The sequence below is a fragment of the Lissotriton helveticus genome, chromosome 10, assembly GCF_964261635.1.
Source record: "Lissotriton helveticus chromosome 10, aLisHel1.1, whole genome shotgun sequence".
Taxonomy (NCBI): Eukaryota; Metazoa; Chordata; class Amphibia; order Caudata; family Salamandridae; genus Lissotriton; species Lissotriton helveticus.
In genome coordinates, this window is record NC_136071.1 from 936,577,088 (window position 1) to 936,595,566 (window position 18,479).

At 44.3% G+C, this 18,479-nt stretch overlaps 1 protein-coding gene across 2 annotated transcripts in view; it reads right to left on the reverse strand.

Annotated features, from left to right (window-relative positions):
* The window catches only part of LOC144785552 (peroxisomal carnitine O-octanoyltransferase-like), a 414,661-nt gene that overhangs the window by 200,934 nt on the left and 195,248 nt on the right, over positions 1-18,479 (reverse strand). For both annotated transcript variants that reach the window (XM_078664397.1, XM_078664398.1), the window contains exon 10: positions 14,762-14,845. In XM_078664397.1, coding sequence (XP_078520523.1) covers positions 14,762-14,845 — 84 coding nt within the window. The remainder of the gene's footprint in view (positions 1-14,761; positions 14,846-18,479) is intronic.

An 18,479-nucleotide genomic window follows, 5' to 3' on the forward strand; every position in this document is an offset into this window, starting at 1 on the left:
TTACTCCATATTGTATTCATGTACTTGCTATGTGTTTTCAGACTATGTGCATGTCCAAAAGTAAAGAAGCAAAACAAAAAGGGACCTGCAGGAGAGCGTGGCCCGTGGAAGGTCACAGGCTGCAGACACAACGCTGAACTACGCCCATGCTACGTGGCAGGGACCAATGTTGAAAGCGCCTGTTGCAAGCAGGAAATGATGATAATTAGAAGCAAGGAAACAAGAGTATAGCGAAAACCAATCAAAGGTAAGTAATGGGCGGGCTCTTAGCCCGTTTTTAAGCTTTTTTTGTAAGTAACAGAAATCCTAAAGCCTAAAAAGAGAGTGAGACAATCTGTAAAGGACCACCAGTAATGTGCTCTGTCATTCATGTACTGGCTGTGAGTTGGTGTAAAATTGGGGATTGGAGCCGAGGAGGTAGCAGTAGCAAAGTAACCCAAAAATCCCCCCAAACGCCAATTTCTGGTAAAGGGTCACACTGTGGATACTTTTACACTTTTAGTCACACCAGGGTGCATTTAGCATGCTTACAGCGTGCTCTATTCACCTACAGGATCTCTTGGCGCTGGGCTGAAACACTGAGAAGTAAACTGACCAAGGAAAGCAAGGACTACAAGGGAGAAAGAGCCACGACTTGATAGTTTTCATAAATTATAAGTAGTTAGTAATTAATTTAATATTTTGGGTCAGCGCATTCCAGATATGAGGAGCTGGTAGTGAGGAAAACCTTGCAGCATAAGTGATATCTATGAAAACAAAGGCTGCCTAGAAAAATCCAACTTGCATATCGAAGAAATCTGGAGGGAGTATACTGGATACATTCTGTGAGATATTACATTTGGAACCAAAAATGTTGATCTATGCAGAGGGTTTTAAAGTTCACAGTGGTGGCAGGTAGCCAGTGTAATTTATGAAGAACAGGAGAGGCAGGACAGTGACCATCCTTACCGCCTGGTTCTGTATAGTTTTAAGTTTAGAAAACAGACTTTTATAATACAAGATAAAGAATGTTGCAGTCGTCAAACCGCATCCTTGTAATCGCTGTCATACAAAGCTGTCTAAAATCCTGAAAAACTAGCAACATAAGGGTGCAGTAGAGCTGTAAGTAGATAGGCCCAGTAACATGAAATCGAGCGTTCAGGTGAGATGAGTGAAAACACCGAGTACAAGTGGCTGTGCTCTGTTCTCACTGAGTGGTGTTATACGATGTTAAATAGTTTCACAAAACAATCCCGGTCTTAATTGACAGTATACGCCAGAAAAAATATCTTGAGAATTTCTTCTTTATGAATCAGGCTCCAGTCGGTTTCACAAATACTAGATGAAGCGACCACGCTGCCGGCCACGGCGGTGGTGCATTGAAGATTTAGATCAGGCAATCATTGCTCAGTGAGTTGACTGTTTCTGTAAAACTGGTTGTTGCACATGGGCAGTTGAGCAGGGGGTATGTTTGATTTACGGTGCAACAGGATAAATACTTAACACTGACCACTTTTTGTTTTTGCACTTTCTCAAAAAATAATTTTGAGTTTGGTTGCACTTTTCTTTGGTGGTGGCTGTTTGGCATTTATTTCATACACCACATGTTATAAATGGTTGAACAATTCATGTACATTTTTTATGAGAGCATATATTGTTGCAGATGGGCGTTTTTATACCACAGTTACGCTTGACGAAGGGCGCCCTGCCCGAAATGCATTGGGTGAATATCTGCATGGTTACCTAGGATGAGATGCGATTTCTAATGTGCTGCAGAAAAAGCCTGGATGGGCATTTCGCTAACTTTTAAAGTTTGGAATCACGCTGCCTCTGCGTCTACTTTGAAACTATTGAAGAATATTGGAATAAACTTGGATTACAACGGATTACTTGGTGAAAATTGCATACTTGTCGTCTTTTGACTTTAACAGCAGCCGCGGCCCGTGGAGGGAGTTACGGTGGGGCAGGGAGGCGGGGAGGGGGAAGGGTGGGTGGAGGGTGCTAAAAACCGGCATAGGGATAATTGCAGGTAAGTAAACAATTTAATTAATAAAACAAATTTGGTAGTGCGCCCCTCCCTCTCCCCGCCTCCCTGCCCAACCGTAACTCCCTCCACGGGCCGCGGCTGTCCATATGCCGGTTTTTAGCACCCTCCCCCTCCCCGCCTCCCTGCCCCACCGTAACTTCCTCCACAGGCCGCGGCTGTCCATATGCTGGTTTTAGCACCCTCCACCCCGCCCCTCCCCCTCCCCGCCTAACTGCCCAACTGTAACTCCCTCCACGGGCTGCGGCTGATGTGCAGATTGAATCTGGTGGGCTGCGGCCGCGGCGCACCAGTACGTTTTGAAAATGTTTGTATCGTGGTACTGGGGCAGAGCAGGCATCAAGCCTGCATGCTATAACTTTGCCATTGAGCTTCTTTAAAACAAATTCGAACCCTCAGAAAACCAAGGTGTGCACTCAGTCATCTGTTCTTGAAACCACTGGCAGGTACTGCAACACCAACTGGGAAAGGACTAGGGCCCCCGTTTACAGGATAAATATGCCCTGACAGGGAATAAACAATAACATGAAAGACACATCTGGGCAAGGTGAATAACAATTTTAGCGGGCAGGACAGTTCCAAAACAATTCAAAAGTTATTGCAATAAATCTTTCAAATATTATCAAAAAGGATGTTTTTTTTTTTAATATTAAAAACTTTTATTGCCATCATTTCTCAAACAATACATATAAATTTTTTTTGTGTGCAAATATTTAAAGATATATTTTTTACAAACAAAACCTCTATTGTAATCATTCTGTGCGATCATATAGAATGGACATGATACAGGATATGATACAGAGAGAGTCTGTACGGCCTAAATCATTGCATCAAAAGATGTTAACAGATTCCATGTTCTAGATGTAACATTATAGCAGTAGATAACCATGATATACAGGGAATGGCAGTATGTTGTCACGCTTGTATCATGTCCATTCTATATGATCGCACTGAATGATTACAATATAGGTTTTATATGTAAAAAATATATCTTTAAATATTTACACACAAAAAAGTGTATGTATTTTTTGAGAAATTATGGCAACATTTTTTTTTACATATTATAAAAAAATAAAAAATAAACATCCTTTTTGATAATATTTGAAATATTTATTGCATTTACTTTTGAATTGTTTTGGAACTGTCCTGCCCGCAATAATTGTTATTCACCTTGCCCAGGTGTGTCTTTTTATGTTAAGGTACTGCAACACCCTAATATAGATAAAGGTTTTTTTTATTAAATATTTTAATAACTTTTGAAATGTAAAAATAAATGGCTCAGCAGTCTTCCAGCGATTCATGAATGCTATTTTTTGCTGATCTAATTCTTCACATAATGATGGTCTATTTGGATGATATTCTTGTCATTTCAAAGTACGCAAAAGGCCATTCAGAACATATCAAAGAAGTCTTACAAGGAATAAGAACACACACATTACTAGCAAAATGAGAAAAATGCCTATTCGAACAATATTCTGTAGAATATTTAGGCTGTGCCTTTTCCTCTGAAGGGATTGCTATGGATTCATGTACGGGTTAGGTATTGATTGATTGGATAACAGAGATGGAGCGCTTCTTGGGTCTGGCAATTTACTTTCGGAAATTCATTCTATAATTTTATGAGATAGTTTCCACAATCACCAAACCTCCTAGCAAAAGCCACCTTCGCTTTTAGTAAGCTAAAAGATTAATTTGTACATGCACCCATTCTGCAACAATCAGATGTAACCAATCCTTTTATCCTGAGAACGGATGCCTCTGAACTACGAGCCAAAAGTCAGCCTTAATCAAAATAAAACACTTTCTTCTTGCAGCGCAATTCAAGGTGACAGTTCGTATGGACTATCAGAATTAGCAAGCATTGCAACAAGCCGACTGCCAGGAAAGTCAGCAAGAGAGGTGGGCCTTTTTCCAGCAGTATGGTGTGACCATCACATACATACCAGAAACTGATAACACAGTAGCAGATACCCTTTGAAGCAATATCCTAATTTTTTTTTCTAATCTAACAAAAACATCTTTCCTTTCCCAAGCTTTCATTTCAACCTTGATCTCATCATCATTATCGGTTTATTGTTCGATTTCTGCAATCACAATTCAATACTATTGATGGACTAATCTTCTTTCAAGACAAACTATCGGTTCCAACAAAGAGGCTCCACAGAGCAGTTTTACAGCTGAGATATTATTCTCTATGAACATAAGGGTGGAAAGGTCACACAGTTATGAGTCAGAAGATTCAGGAGGCCATCACTCCATCAAGATGTTGCAGATTATATCAGTTCCTGTGTAATGTGGGCCCAAAATAATTGGGACGCTCAAAACAGGGCAGGCATATTGATGACACCTGTGACACCTAGAAAACCTTTGGGAAAGAATTTCTATAGAATTTACTGTAGCTCTCCATCGTTTGAAGGCTGCACAACAATAATGGGCACGGTAGACTTAGACTTAAAGATGGTACACTTTTCTGCTCTGACAAGGATTCCATCAGTGTCAGAAACAGCAAGGATATTTTAGTCCGACATTTTTAGAATACAAGGATTATCAATAAAATTAGGAGATAGGGTATGGATATCTGTTGCCTATTTACCGAGGTTCAATTCACAAACCTAGGTTTCATCTTAGATGTTATGGTTATTTTTCAATCTCTAAAATCAACATCAGTTACTGTTAAACTGAAGCAACCCCATCTTGGAAGGTTCAGCCTTCCTTCCATGTATCACCCAGTACTTCCATCCAACAGGCACCTTGGTCAAAAAGAAACCACTACCAGTGCCTGTGGATGAGGAGCCTGAATATGAGGTTCAAGAAATCTGAAACTCATGGTACTTCAAGGGGAAACTGCAGTTTCTCATTGATTTGAAAGAATGCCATCCTTATCACTGTTACTGGAAACCAGCGGAATCGGTTCATACTCCTTTCTTAATTAACAGTGTAATCGCTAAATTATCCTAAAAGCCTGGATCTCCTCAGAGTGTGTAAGCAATTACCCCTTACCCCTTGCTCTTCACAGATGTAGCTTTGGGGCTAGAAGGCCATGGCAGTCGCCTAGGGTCTCTACCTTGTGTAATCAGCGATGGTGTTCGACTGCAGGTTCCTCTGCAGAATCAGGCACTTCTTCCTGAAGTCTGCAATTCAGCTTTCTTGACCAAAGCACGTGCAATAAATTGTGAGGCAAGTTGGATTCCTTTGCATGTAACATCTCAGTAAAGTCATGTGCATAGGGAATTCCATTATTTAGACCAATGGTCTCTGTCGCAGATCCTTGATGTATTTTGTTTTCACAGCTCAGTTATTTTGCCATTTTCCTGAAGCCAGTTCCAAGCTAAGAGTAATTCATCATAATCTGTATTTTAGATACTGTTTTCTACATCCATTATGGAGAAGACGTACTTCCTATTTTTTCTAGGTTCACTTACTGCACAAGTATTATGTAGAGGATCTGTGTCATGCTTGTGTTGCAATTGTGCTTTTTGCCTGGTTGCTCGCTTGCGGGACTTGTTTGGAATTCTTCAACTTCTTTCTTCTGCAATTCGGCTTGTTGATTGGCCTAGACAAGAGGAATGGTTTTTTCTGGACTCCAAATTTTCCTCGTTCTGCTGCAGATTCTTTCTCGAGTAATCCCAGACTGATCCAGTCTAATCCTGGAATGTGTGAATTGCTCCTGGAGATAAAAGGGCTTTTCTATGAACAAAGAAAGTTCTTTAACCATCACCCAGAAACCTACTCTTGGCAGTAGTAGTACTGTGGTACTAGTAGATGGAGTATGTGTGTATACTTAGAGATAGAGGATCTATGACAGAAAGGGGGGGTAGGAGTACTAGGTTTTAGTTTGAAGGGTGACGGCCGGTTTTACAGTGGTGGGGGCCGGTGTTGTTACTGGGGGCTGATTTTGCAACGGGGATGCAATATCTCCCTCAAGTAACAAAAGCAGCAAGCAAGCGTTTCCAGCCTCCCGGGACCAGGCAGGGGCTGGTCTGAGAAAATTACCAGTACTGCTTTGGGTTCCCAGTCCAGCCCGGATTATGAGGTAAAGGTGATAGATATGGGAAGAATTATAGGTGTAGCTCATAGGCATGCGTACAGGTTCTATTATATAGTAAGGGATAGAGGTACTAGGTGGGGTAAAGATAAGCATAAGGAATAGAAACATAGTTGATGGGGCAGATTTTGGCATAGAAAAAGAGTGGAAGGGAGGAGACAAAACAATGGATCAGTGTACAAACAAGACAAAGAGAATTTCAGCAGTGAGGACAAAGATGTGAGCATGGGAAAACTGGAGATCTCTGTGATTGTAGAAAAAAAGGGATGCAGGTAATTTATCTCACATGAAGGCTGTTAGACCTGGAATCCTTGGTGTGGTTTTCCCTGACTTTTTGCCTCTACCTCCTATATTTTTTGATGCTATGCTGGATTTCGTTTTTTGCTGGTTTAGATGCTTTGGGCACTTTGCCACTGCTGATCAGTGTCAAAGAGCAAGTGCTCCCTGTATAAATTATTATGGTGATTGGTTATTCATGATTGGCAGATTTGTCTTACCGGTAGGTCCCTAGTAAAGTGCACTAAGTATGCCAGGGCTGGTAACTCAAATGCTACTAGTGGACCTGCCGCACTGATTGTGCCACCCACCTAAGTAGCCCTAAAAGAGATGTCTCAGGCCTGCCACGGCAGTGCCTGCGCACAGTTGCTAACTGCCATCTTGACCTGACAAGTGCGCCTATTTGTCAGGCCCTACCTCTCCCTTTCTGTGCACATAGGACACCCCTATAGCAGGCCCAAGGTACCCCCCTGGACAGGGTGCAGTGTATGAGGAAGGTAGGACATGTTCTGATGTGGGTACTATGTCAAGATAGTAAAATACTGCCAATTTTGTTTTTCACTATTGAGAAGCCATCTTGTCCATAGGATAGAATGGGGAATGCTGTGTACCATGTGTGCCTGCATATCTTCCCAAAGGAGTGAGATAGCCCGTTGGAGTCTGGTATCCCTGAACTCAGAATTTAATAACACATCTTTTAGTAAAGGTGTTTTTTAGGTCTCGCCTAAGCAGAGCGCATGCATTGCAGAGGAGACCTTTAGCAGTCGTTTGGCTCTTTTTCAAAGCACATACTCGTGCTTGTGGCGGCATACACCTTGCGGGAGCGCACAGGGGCGCACCACTGGCATGAGTATGTGCTTTGAAAAAGAGCAGACTGCGCGCGCACGCACACACGCACTCACCCCTCCCGGGCCAGCAAACACATGCGCGCACCTCTATCTTCGCCCACTCACTTGCGCCGCCCTCTCGTCTCCTTTTTGCCAATGCTTGTTCCTTATACTGCTCAACTTGACATGCCACATTCAGTAGGTTAGACTGCTACTGAAATGTTTTATCTGGACCATTCATACTTTGTTGTGCAGTGCCATAGCTTCTCGGATTGGAAATAAGGCTGTCTGTCTGAAGGTCTGCGTGGTGAGGTGACATGTTTGCGAGGTCGAGTGAAACATCTAGAAAAGAAGGACATGCTGGCTTTTAAGTGGAATCACTCTAGATGTTATTGTGCTTTATAAAGAGTTATCCCAAGTTTCAGGTGCTTGTTCTAATAGACGTGGGCAGCATTATGACTACTTCAGTGATATGATTGATTACCTTCTCCCGTGCCCCAGCACATGTCATTTTTTGTTGATCCAAGTTTTTTGAGGATGTATGTTCTTGGAGATGCTGATGACTTTGTCTCATCTTCATGCTGACACACTTTATTAATGAATGTGTGCATAAAACCTAATGTATTAGTGTGTTCTTCAGCCTTCAAGTGCCTCACCTCTTTTCTAAAACAATCAGCCGACAGTCTGCGGACAGTTCGGATCGTTAACCTGATCACTATTTGCTATTGTCACCCACAATGTATTGAGTGAACCAATTAATGACAATCTAACTGGACATGAGCTCACTTGGAACACAGTTGCATAAGAGTAACTTGTAAACTATCAAATGAGCTTCCCTGGGCTTGAATGAGCGAAAAGGCAAAACCATCCTACCATTCTTCGTGCCTTCCCTCAAAATTTAATATTTATATTTCACGCTTTTCAAAGTCGTGTACACAACAATATAAATGGAAGGCAAATGATGTTCTTGGTCAGACAGGTGACGTTGTAGTAGAGCTAGGCAATGCAAATATAATTTGCATTAGTGTCCTCGTCTGAAAAATAGATAGGAGCGTTTTTGTTCATTCAAATAATTCTAATATTAGTAACTGGGAGCGCCTTATACTTTAATGGCTTATATTCTTGGCGGCTGGTCTTATTTTTGACAGTTTCTACTTGTTCACCTTTTATTGAGTGTCCTTTATGATCTTGAAGAACGTGCTTCAGGGTGTCTTGTATCAAACAGTACTCTACCCGAAAGCATAAAAGCAGTGTTTACCAAACTGGTTTGGGAGCCACTGGTGGGTCGTGAGTCGATTACTGTGGATTGCGACATTCTTGGTCTATATGTGAGAAATAAAATAATTGCCCTGTTTTGCACCAGTGCAAATGTGCTACACCATGTCCAGCAGCCCATTTTTAAAACAAGCACAAGTTTTCCCTAGCAAGGGTCTGCGTGAGAACGACACAGGGACCCCAAAACCTCTTATATGGATATATTTGAGAGATGACCGAGATCCTCCATTAAAAAAAAACTTCACATCGACTAGACCAGTGTGCAGATGCAAACTAACCCACATTTATGCTGAAGAAAAAGAGGGATGCTTTATCTCAATCTTCATTTATTTTTAGCTGGAAATGACAGTGTAGGGAAAACGCTGTTTGAGACCCTATTAAACTAAGTGGCACCAATAATCTTGTGTATTTGTGGGACACCATAGATTAGATATGTGTACTAATAGGAGGGAAAAACATCTTACCCCTATCTTGTTACACAATTTGAAAAGCATATTGTTGTTAGGCCCAGGCGTAGGTTGACTAGCTTAAATTCTTTTTAAGAGTCTTGAACATGCCGGGGGCAGACCAGTCTCTACATCTCAAAAACATGTCTTTGTCTAAGACACCATGCCCTTCACCCATTATATTAACAAGCATTTGCAATGCAATAGGTCTCACATTTACGCGGGATTAAGCAATTGGCATTTTAAATGACAATGACTTTTAGTTATGTTTTGAAAACCAAAACATAAATAAAGGGCATTGTCATTTACAATGCCAATAGCTCCAACTGCATAAATGCGAGACCTATTGCATTGCAAATACTTGTTCAGTTCTGTGTTTGAAAATAGCACTTTTAGAAAGCATCTATTTTCCTGTTTGTCTCTGCCTCGTTGTGGAGTGACTGATTTAAGAGTGACAGGGGCTGGGGTGGCCCCAGGAGTCTGGGTGAGTCAGCACTAGGCTGAATAGACCTATATGAATTTGAAGTGGTGGGAGGAGAGGCACCTTGGGCCTGAATAGGTCTGTGCCTGCCTTCCACAATGCTGGCTCCACCTCCTGTGGTGCGTCTGAAGACCCTGGCCCACCTTCACAAAGGAAGAAGTTGTACACTGGCAGAGTGCACCCAGTACTGGTTTGAACTGGGTCAAGAACCCCTAGCACATGAAGAACAAAGACTTTTGGGGTATAAAAGTAAGAGCTGAAACCCCAGTAAAATTAGATTACTTTGTGATCAAGAGGAACCTCTGCCAAAGAAGAACAGCTGAAGAAGACTGAGGAGAAGTACTGCCCTTGCTGTGTGCTCTGGGGCTGGCCTGCAGTTTGCTGATTTAACTAAGGAGAGGACAGGGGACTTTTCTGTGTCCCCCCCCCCCGCTTTCTAAGGTCTTTGCTGTGTGCTGTGTCCAGAAGTAAAGAGTTGCAAGGGCCTGAGGAGAGCTGGCCTCCTGTTGTGGGAACTCAGGCATATCCTATTCCCAAGATCGTCCCTGCAAAGTTATAAGCACGTCACTGCCTACTGCTGGTGTTCTCTGAAAAGCCTGCAGTGTTATCAGGAGATTGCAAGTTTCCCCAACCTCAACGTCGTGTGCCTGCGTCTGCACCAACGCCCTGCATGCATCAACGCGCTCCATGGAGCCAGCGGGCCACAACACCGTGTGCCTGTGTGGCCCACAGCCCGGCTAGCAATGTGACCTTCATGAGGGCCGACCCCGGAATCAACAAAGTGCGGCGTGTGAGTTATTGGTAAAGCCGCTGTGAGAGAAAAGACGAGTCGTGCTGTAATCCCCAGCCACGAGGCTGTAATCCCCAGCCAACCAGGACTTCTTCAGAGAGGCATCGCCGGGGGAAAAGTAGGCCGCCCAGCAGGACGTCACTGCCAAGTCACGAGTGAAGCCGTGCTGAAGTCTGAAGAAGACTGCCCAGTCTCCCCGTGCAGCGTCTGCCAAAGAGAGGACTAGCCCGTGTACAAGTCCAGGTGCCGGCAGTGACAGAGAACCCACCACCGCAGGTAAGGCTTGCTTCAGCTGTGTGAGGTGCGAGTCGAACTGTTCCTTTTAAACTTTGCCTGGATTGCGCCCCGGACGAACGTAGTGGGGGTGGTGGTACCGAGGCCTGTCCCGGTCTCCCAGCCTGATTGGAGGCATTCTGGCGGCCTTTTGTATTATCGCTGGCCGTGAAGTCAGCTGGGGGGAAACCCAAAGGACTCAGCACAGCCCTCCGGTATCGGAGTCGCGTGACAGGCCCTAGCTATAACCACTTCCTAGATAGAAGAAGAGCAGGCCCTGCAAGTGCCGTATTTTTGAAACTGTTGTTTTCATCAACTTCAAGGTACCTACAAAGACTACTACCACTACTAGTTATTTTTGGTCGCACCTAGGAAGCACAGAACCTACAAAAGAACCTTAGAAAGAAGATTCATTGTGTGTGTTGGATTCTTGTTGTTTTGGTCTTGCATAAATTAAGATAAAGATATCTTTATCTTTAAAGCCGCGACCGGACGGGACCAGGGGCCACAACCCCTGCCCCTCTACCAGGTTATTTAAGGGGATACAGCTTCAGCGAGCTACTCAGCCTGCGACCTCCAGCAAAGGCATCATGCAACCATTCTTATCACCCTCCAAACCTGCCACCCCAATGTCAGCACTGTAACACCTATCTTAAAGTCATTTCCACTACTAAGACCCAGCATACCTATAGGATGTTTCTTCTCAACTGTAGGTCCTTGCCTAAACACCAAATAGAATTATCCTTGTTACTGGACGAGCTAAACCCGGATATATTCTTTCTCACTGAGACATGGTTAACTCCGTTTTCAGAACCCGATATAATACAAGCACTGCCACATGGATATCAAATAGCAAGGACAGATCGCTTGTCTGGGAAAGGCGGCGGATTAGTAATAATATTTAAAGATCATTATTCCTGCCGCTGCTCCCCCAGCCCCTTCTTGGACTGTGAAAGTATGTCCTTTAGTCTGGAGCTTTCGTCAAACATTAGTTTTTCTGGAGCACTGATCTACCGCCCCCCAGGACCGGTTAAACAGTTCTTGTACTCCTTGCCCTCAGTAGTCGCAGACCTCGCTGCCACTTCTGCTAATTTTACACTGTTGGGCGACTTAAACATGCATTTTGATGACATTGGGGACTATACGGCTCAAGAGTTAATCGCTGACTTGTCTGCACTACAGTTATCTCAGCTTGTCTTACTACCCACACATATTAAAGGGCACTTGCTAGATCCTGTATTTAGCAACTGCCCCGATTTGAAGGCAGAGCCTCCTACTGCGCTCTTGTAGACTGACCATTGGTTAGTCCCTCTAATTTGGAACACGCACAAACCCCCTGCATTGATACCAGGGTTACGGGACGCACAAAACTGGTCCAAACTCTCACTAGATAAGTGGGCCGACGAGCTACAAGCCACGACACCATCTATTAACGCAGATCCCTTGGTAGCTAATGATGAATTCAACAACTGGATAACCAAATCACTGAACATCATACTCCCCGTTAAGAAAACCTTGGTAAAGAGATCTAGGATCTCGGCTCCCTGGTACTCGGAGGAGCTCAGGGATATTAAACGTAAGTGCAAAAGGCTAGAGAGGAAATGGCGTCTGGGTTATACAGACCCAGATAAAACCGTGTACAGAAAATCCATCAGGGACTACAAGAAGGAAATAAAGAAAGCACAAGCCCTGTACTATACACAAAAAATTTACGAAGCTAGTTCTAACTCTAAGGAGATCTACCTGATTGTAAAAAGTCTCACTAAACTTCCCCAGTCCCCCGTAAATAGTGAAGACTTGCTTTGCTGTCAGTTCTGGAAGAAACTAGAGGTATCTAAGATCGGGGAGGATCGGTGGCAGTCATCCTCCTCGATCTAAGTGCCGCTTTTGACACTGTAAATCATGAAATCTTATTGCAGCGTCTTTATGACATCGGGATTCAGGGAGGAGCGCTGAAATGGCTCAGGTCATTCCTGAGAGATAGAACCTTTCAGGTCTTTGAGGGAAATATCATCTCCACCAGCAGACCTTTGGGCTGTTTAGTCCCGCAGGGCTCCTCGCTTAGCCCGACGTTGTTTAACGTTTATATGAGGCCGCTGGCGGGGATCGTCCGTCCATATATTGTATTAAGATCATTACCTATGCGGACGATACCCCGCTGGTGGCCTCTCTGACGCGGGCCAAGGGCTCTGCGGCCATGGTAGACCTGGCGGGCTGCCTGAGCGAAGTGAACAGCTGGATGACCCTGTCTTGTCTCAAACTTAATGGGGACAAGACAGAGGTCATGCTGTTGGGACGCTCGGCTCCATCCTCGGTGGGCTCGATTTGGCCAGCCTGTCTGGGTCCCCCTCCAGCCCCCAAGAAGGCCATTAAGAGCTTGGGCATTTGGCTGGATAGGTCCCTAACGTTAGACTACCAGGCTGTTAAGCTATCTGCCACCTGTTTAGGCCTCCTCAGAATGTTAAGGAGGATACTCCCCCTGCTACCATTCAAGGCCAAACAAACTGTTGTGCAGGGATTGATCCACTCTAGGCTGGATTTTGGAAATGCACTCTATCTTGGAGCCCCTGACTTCACATTGCGGAAACTGCAAGTTATTCAAAACTGTGCGGCCCGCACCCTACTGCAAATTCCCCGTAGGCTCTCTGCCAAACCTGGACTAATAACATTGCACTGGCTCCCTGTTAGGGACAGGATTAGCTTCAAGTCCCTCTGTATTGCCCATCAATCATTCTGGGAAACTGGTCCAGCAATTAATCGTCCTTTAATCACCCCTTACCTCCCTAGCAGACAGCTGCGTTCCGCTAACGCGTTTCTTGCTGTCGTGCCCAAGGTTAAACGGACCAGATTGGGAGGCCATTCTTTCACCCTGAATGTTGCCAGGCTGTGGAACACTCTCCCCCTCCACCTAAGGTCCAATCCAGACCTAACTTCCTTTAGGAAACATTTGAAAACTTTTTTGTTCAATAAATAGGTCCTTTTATCCTCTGTGTCATCCGCCCAACTGTAAGAACACCTTTTAGTCACAGCGCTTGGACGCCTCCGGGCAGCTATTCGCGCTTTACAAAACACATTTTCATTTCATTTCATTCATTTCATTTCATTTCATTTCATATATATATTTTTATAATAACCTGTGAAGAGTCCATTTGTGGTATTACACTGTGTTACTGGGGGTGTTGGAGCAAATACTTTACACATTGCCTTGGGGAGAAGCCTGTCTGCTTGTGCCATGCTACCAAGGGGGTGAACAGGGGTTATCTACAGTGTGTTTTCCCCTTACCCTGACTAGAATCAAGGGTGCCTATTTAGTCAAAGGTACCTACCTCTGCCAACTAGAGACACCCAGTTCTAACAAAGGCTGTACTATGAAAGCCATCCATTTTCAAAAGTTAAATGTAAACGGATTGTGGAGACATTGCCTGACCAATAGGTTACCATAAATATGGTTTCCTCTAGAATCACATAAACAGATTTTTTATTGTTGTTGTTTGATGGCTTGCTGTCACTTTTTCGGCTCTGGAGATTTTTATCTGGGTGTAGAGATCGATTGTGAAGCATAAGGTCCCTCATCTGTATTAGTAGGCACGCAAGAGAAAGGCATTTGTTGTGTGTTATATATCTCTGGGTATATGGAATGTCACAGCTATAATGATGTAGTGCCTTCTTCTATCAAGCTGTGTTTCAGGCGGAAACTTCACATATTTAGTGAACCTTGTTTCATAAAAGCAGCTTGCACTCATGAAAACACCTAGTTTTGCAAAACACTATTAGTTGAAGCACCTACTGTCATTATGCAATATAAAAATGGCCAAGAATAGCAATGCAGCTCACAGTAGAAATAAACCTACAACTTTTTTTGAGGAATACATCCACTTTACCACTCATGTTTAATGTAAGACGTATGTCACTCTTGCCTCAGCCTGATGTAATGAAATACAAAAAGTATAAATAAATACAGAAATACAGAAATATGGGTTGTACGACACAACCCAGCATGTCTAATCCACGTGTCCCTTAACGTGGTTAGAACAACTAATCCATCTTTACCACGTGTTCCTTTACCACGCAAGTCTTTACAACAACTTGTCTTAGGGAAAGCACTGGACTTTGGTACAGTATAATGTACTATTCCAATGACAGTAGGAATACGCTGGACTTTAAAGTCAAACGCTGCTCTACCTAAGGCATGTTGTAGCAACATGCGTGGCAAAGGGATTAGTGGTTAAAATGCATTTATTGTTACGACCTCGTTGCAAAGCCAACGTATGCTTCGCCTGTCGTTTTAATTTCTGTTTCTCATAAATATGATAAATGGCACCTACCTTCCATTTTCCTTCACTTTTCACGAGTTCCTGGTCTATGTAGTAACACATGATTACCGTCACCATGGCATCAAAAGGAGCATGCTATAAGAACAGACAAATGAATGACAGATGAAGGAGTATAATGACCCAGGAATGCTAATCAATGTAGAAAACAACAAGAACATGTTTTGATTTCAAAGGAAATGCTCCATTGAATCTGCAAATATAATTATTCAATGTATCTCCAACCCTTAGCCTTGACTGAACACAAGCTGTCACACTGCTCTTTCTTTAATGATGGTGTTTAGTTGAATCTTATTTTTTTTAAGAAAATCCCTACTTATTTGATAATGGTAATATGCAAGATAGTACAGTAAAGGGGTCACTATAAAGGGAAATAGTTGAATAGGTAGCCAATACTGGTCCGCAGAATGCCCTCAATAATAAAAGTCTCTACGAAAGTCCCTAACTGGTGGTACCAGCTTACAAATGCCAACTATTTTATCCTTTGTCCCTGAAACTCCCCTGTATATTTTCTTCCTGACTCAGTTTGAGGGACTCTTAATTCCAAAAGTACCCCACACATGCCGCTCTTCTCACCAAGAACACCTTTGGCATACCTAAGCACACAACAAACCCTACATTTGTCGTCCACCATAGCCCAATGGAAGATAACTTCCCTTGGCCATTATAGCCTAGGTCCTGACTGGTGGTGGCCATCTAAATTTGGTGTGCTGCAGTCATAGGTTATGCCTATTAACCCTTTGTGTAAATTAAGGCAAGTGATCCCTGGAAAAAGGAACCATTGCTATTTTTTTATTGGCAGGAAATGTTCACAAACATTAAGGAATTGTTGTCACAATAATGAACATGAACATTAGAGCATGTACGAGTGGATAAGTGATTGCAGCCATCAAAGCTCAATCTAATGTTAAAGTTACCCACAGTTGATCATCAAACTTTCTTCCTGCAAATGGTGTGTGCAAACACAGAGAATGAGAGTTGCTCACAGAAACCACAATGATAGGTCATCCTGTCCCAACCTCGAAGGCCTGAAGAACAAGTTACTTACCTTCGGTAATGATATATCTCTAAGAGACATATATTAGTTATAGATTCCTTACCTTAGAATTTCCCCAAGGTATCAGACTGGATCAGAAGAAATATTTTCGTAGCAGTACCCCTGCTCGTCGGTAGGTGGCATTGGTCGACTCCTCTTTCGTCATCGTGATCGCCGGGATGATGTTGCGGTATCTACTTAGACGCCGCCCTCATGCGCTGACTTCAGTTCTTTACACAACATTCCACGCCAGAAGCGCAGAGTCATGCAAGACACTGACCACTGGTGCACACAACTAAGTCCCTTACCCTAGAAGTCAATACGTAGAGCAGGGAGGATGAGTGGAAATCTATAACTAATACATGTCTCTTACTGCTATATTGTTATCGAAGGTAAGTAACTTGTTCATCTGAAAGAGACTATTAGTTATAGATTCCATACCTTAGAATGGATACCCCAGCAATGCCAACCCCGGAGGTGGGTCTGCAAACTAAGTTCACACCAGAAAGTCCTGGAGAACTGAACAGCCGAAGAAGCCGTCTCTCTGGACTTAAATTGTCCAGGCAGTAGTGTTTTGTAAACATGTGCAGGGATGCCCACATGGCTGCCTGGCAGATCTCACTGAGGGGGACTCCACGTCCCAAAGCAGTAGAGGCTGCCATCTCCCTTGTGGAATGGGCGCGCAGTCCCAGTGGAGGTTCCTTCTTTGCCACGGAATAACAGATTTTGTTGCAAAGAAGTACCCACCGAGAGATGGTCCGTTTTTGCACGGCCCGACCTTTCTTGGCGCCCACATAGCCAACAAAGAGCCGGAATTGCTTTGTGCGATCCAGGTAGAAGGATAGCGCACATTTTGGATCCAAACGGTGGAGCCTCTCTTCCTCCTTTGAAAGATGCGGGGGCAGGAAGAAGGTGGGCAAAGTGATGGTCTGTCCAATGTGGAAAGAGGTAACCACTTTGGGGAGCAAATAAGGTCTAGTTCTAAGGACAACCTTGTCCGGATGAACAGCAAGGTAAGGAAGCTTAGAAGACAGATCCTAAAGCTCACTCACCGTGCGAGCAGAGGTGATTGCAACCAGAAAAGCAGTTTTTAAAGTTAAGAGTCTGAGAGGACAATTATGTAGTGGCTCAAAAGGAGCACACATAAGGTAAGTCAAGACCAGATTCGATTTACACTGGGGCATTACGAAAGGAATAGGAGGAAAAAAGTGAGTAATGCCCTCAAGAAATCTATTTACAATGGGGGACTTGAAAAGAGAAATCTGGCCAGGAAGACGAAGAAAGGCTGAGATGGACGATAGATAGCCATTAAGGGTGCCCAGAGCTGAGCCCTGCTGAGCCAAAGAGAAGAGGAACAAAGGAACCTCAGAAAGAGTAGCAGAAAGGGGATCCACACCCTTTGCTGTGCACCATGCCATACATTTTTTCCATCTACCAGCGTATACCGTTTTACTGGAGGGACACCTGGCTGTCAAGATAACATTACAATCTTCGGAAGGAAGGTTGAAAGCTCTCAACTGTCGCCACTCAATCTCCATGCAAGGAGGTGGAGGCTGAACAGGTTCGGGTGGAGGATCGGCCCCTGTTGCTGCGACAGAAGATCCTCCCGAAGAGGCAGTATGATTAGAGGAGCGATGGCCATGTGCAAGAGCTCGGGATACCAGACTCTTCGTGACCAATCCAGAGAAACAATAATGACTTGGGCCTCGTCACGCTTGATCTTCTTGAGCACTCTGCACAGAAGTGGTATAGGTGGAAAGGCGTATAGAAGACCGCAACACCACTCGCGATGGAAAGCGATGCCGAGCGAGTGCCACCTAGGAAATTCAAATGCGCAGAACTGATTACATTAAGCGTTCTCTTCGGTGGTGAATAGATCTAACAAAGGCTGAAAGAGACCTTGCACCACCTCAGAGTGAAGGCGCCATTCGTGATCCATCATGCACCTGCGGCTGAGTTCATCTGCCCTGGCGTTCAGTGAACCTCCCAGGTGTTGAACCACCAGGGATATGCCCTGATGTTCCAGCCATGTCTAAAGGACCGTCCCCTGTTGCTGAGACAGAAGATCCTCCCGAAGAGGCAGTCTGTTCTGAGGATCGATGGCCATGTGCAAGAGCTCAGGATGCCAGACTCTTCATGCCCAATCCAGAGCCACAAGAATGACTTGAGACCGGTCGCGCTTGATCTTCTTCAGCACTCTGGGCAAAAGTGGTATAGGTGGAAAGGCACATAGAAGACCGCAACTCCACTCACGACGAAAAGCGAGAGCGAGTGCCGCCTTGGAAATTCCAACTTGCAGAACTGCTGGCATTGCACGTTCTCTTCGGTGGTGAATAGAACTAACCAAGGCTCTCCCCACTGCTGAAAGAGACCTTGCACCACCTACGAGTGAAGAGGCCATTCGTGATCCATCATGCACCTGAGGCTGAGTTCATCTGCCCTGGTGTTGAGTGAACCTGCCAGGTTTTGAACCCCCAGGGATATGCCCTGATGTTCCAGCCATGTCCAAAGGTGGGGAGCCTCTTGACATAGGGTCCACGACCCCACCCGCCCTGTTTGTCACAGTACTACATAGAACCCCCCCACAGAGACAGCAGCAAGAGGGCCAGCTGGTTCTCCCCAGAACTCCTAGCCTCCAAGCAAGCCTTCCGCAAACTAGAAAAGAAATGGCACAGT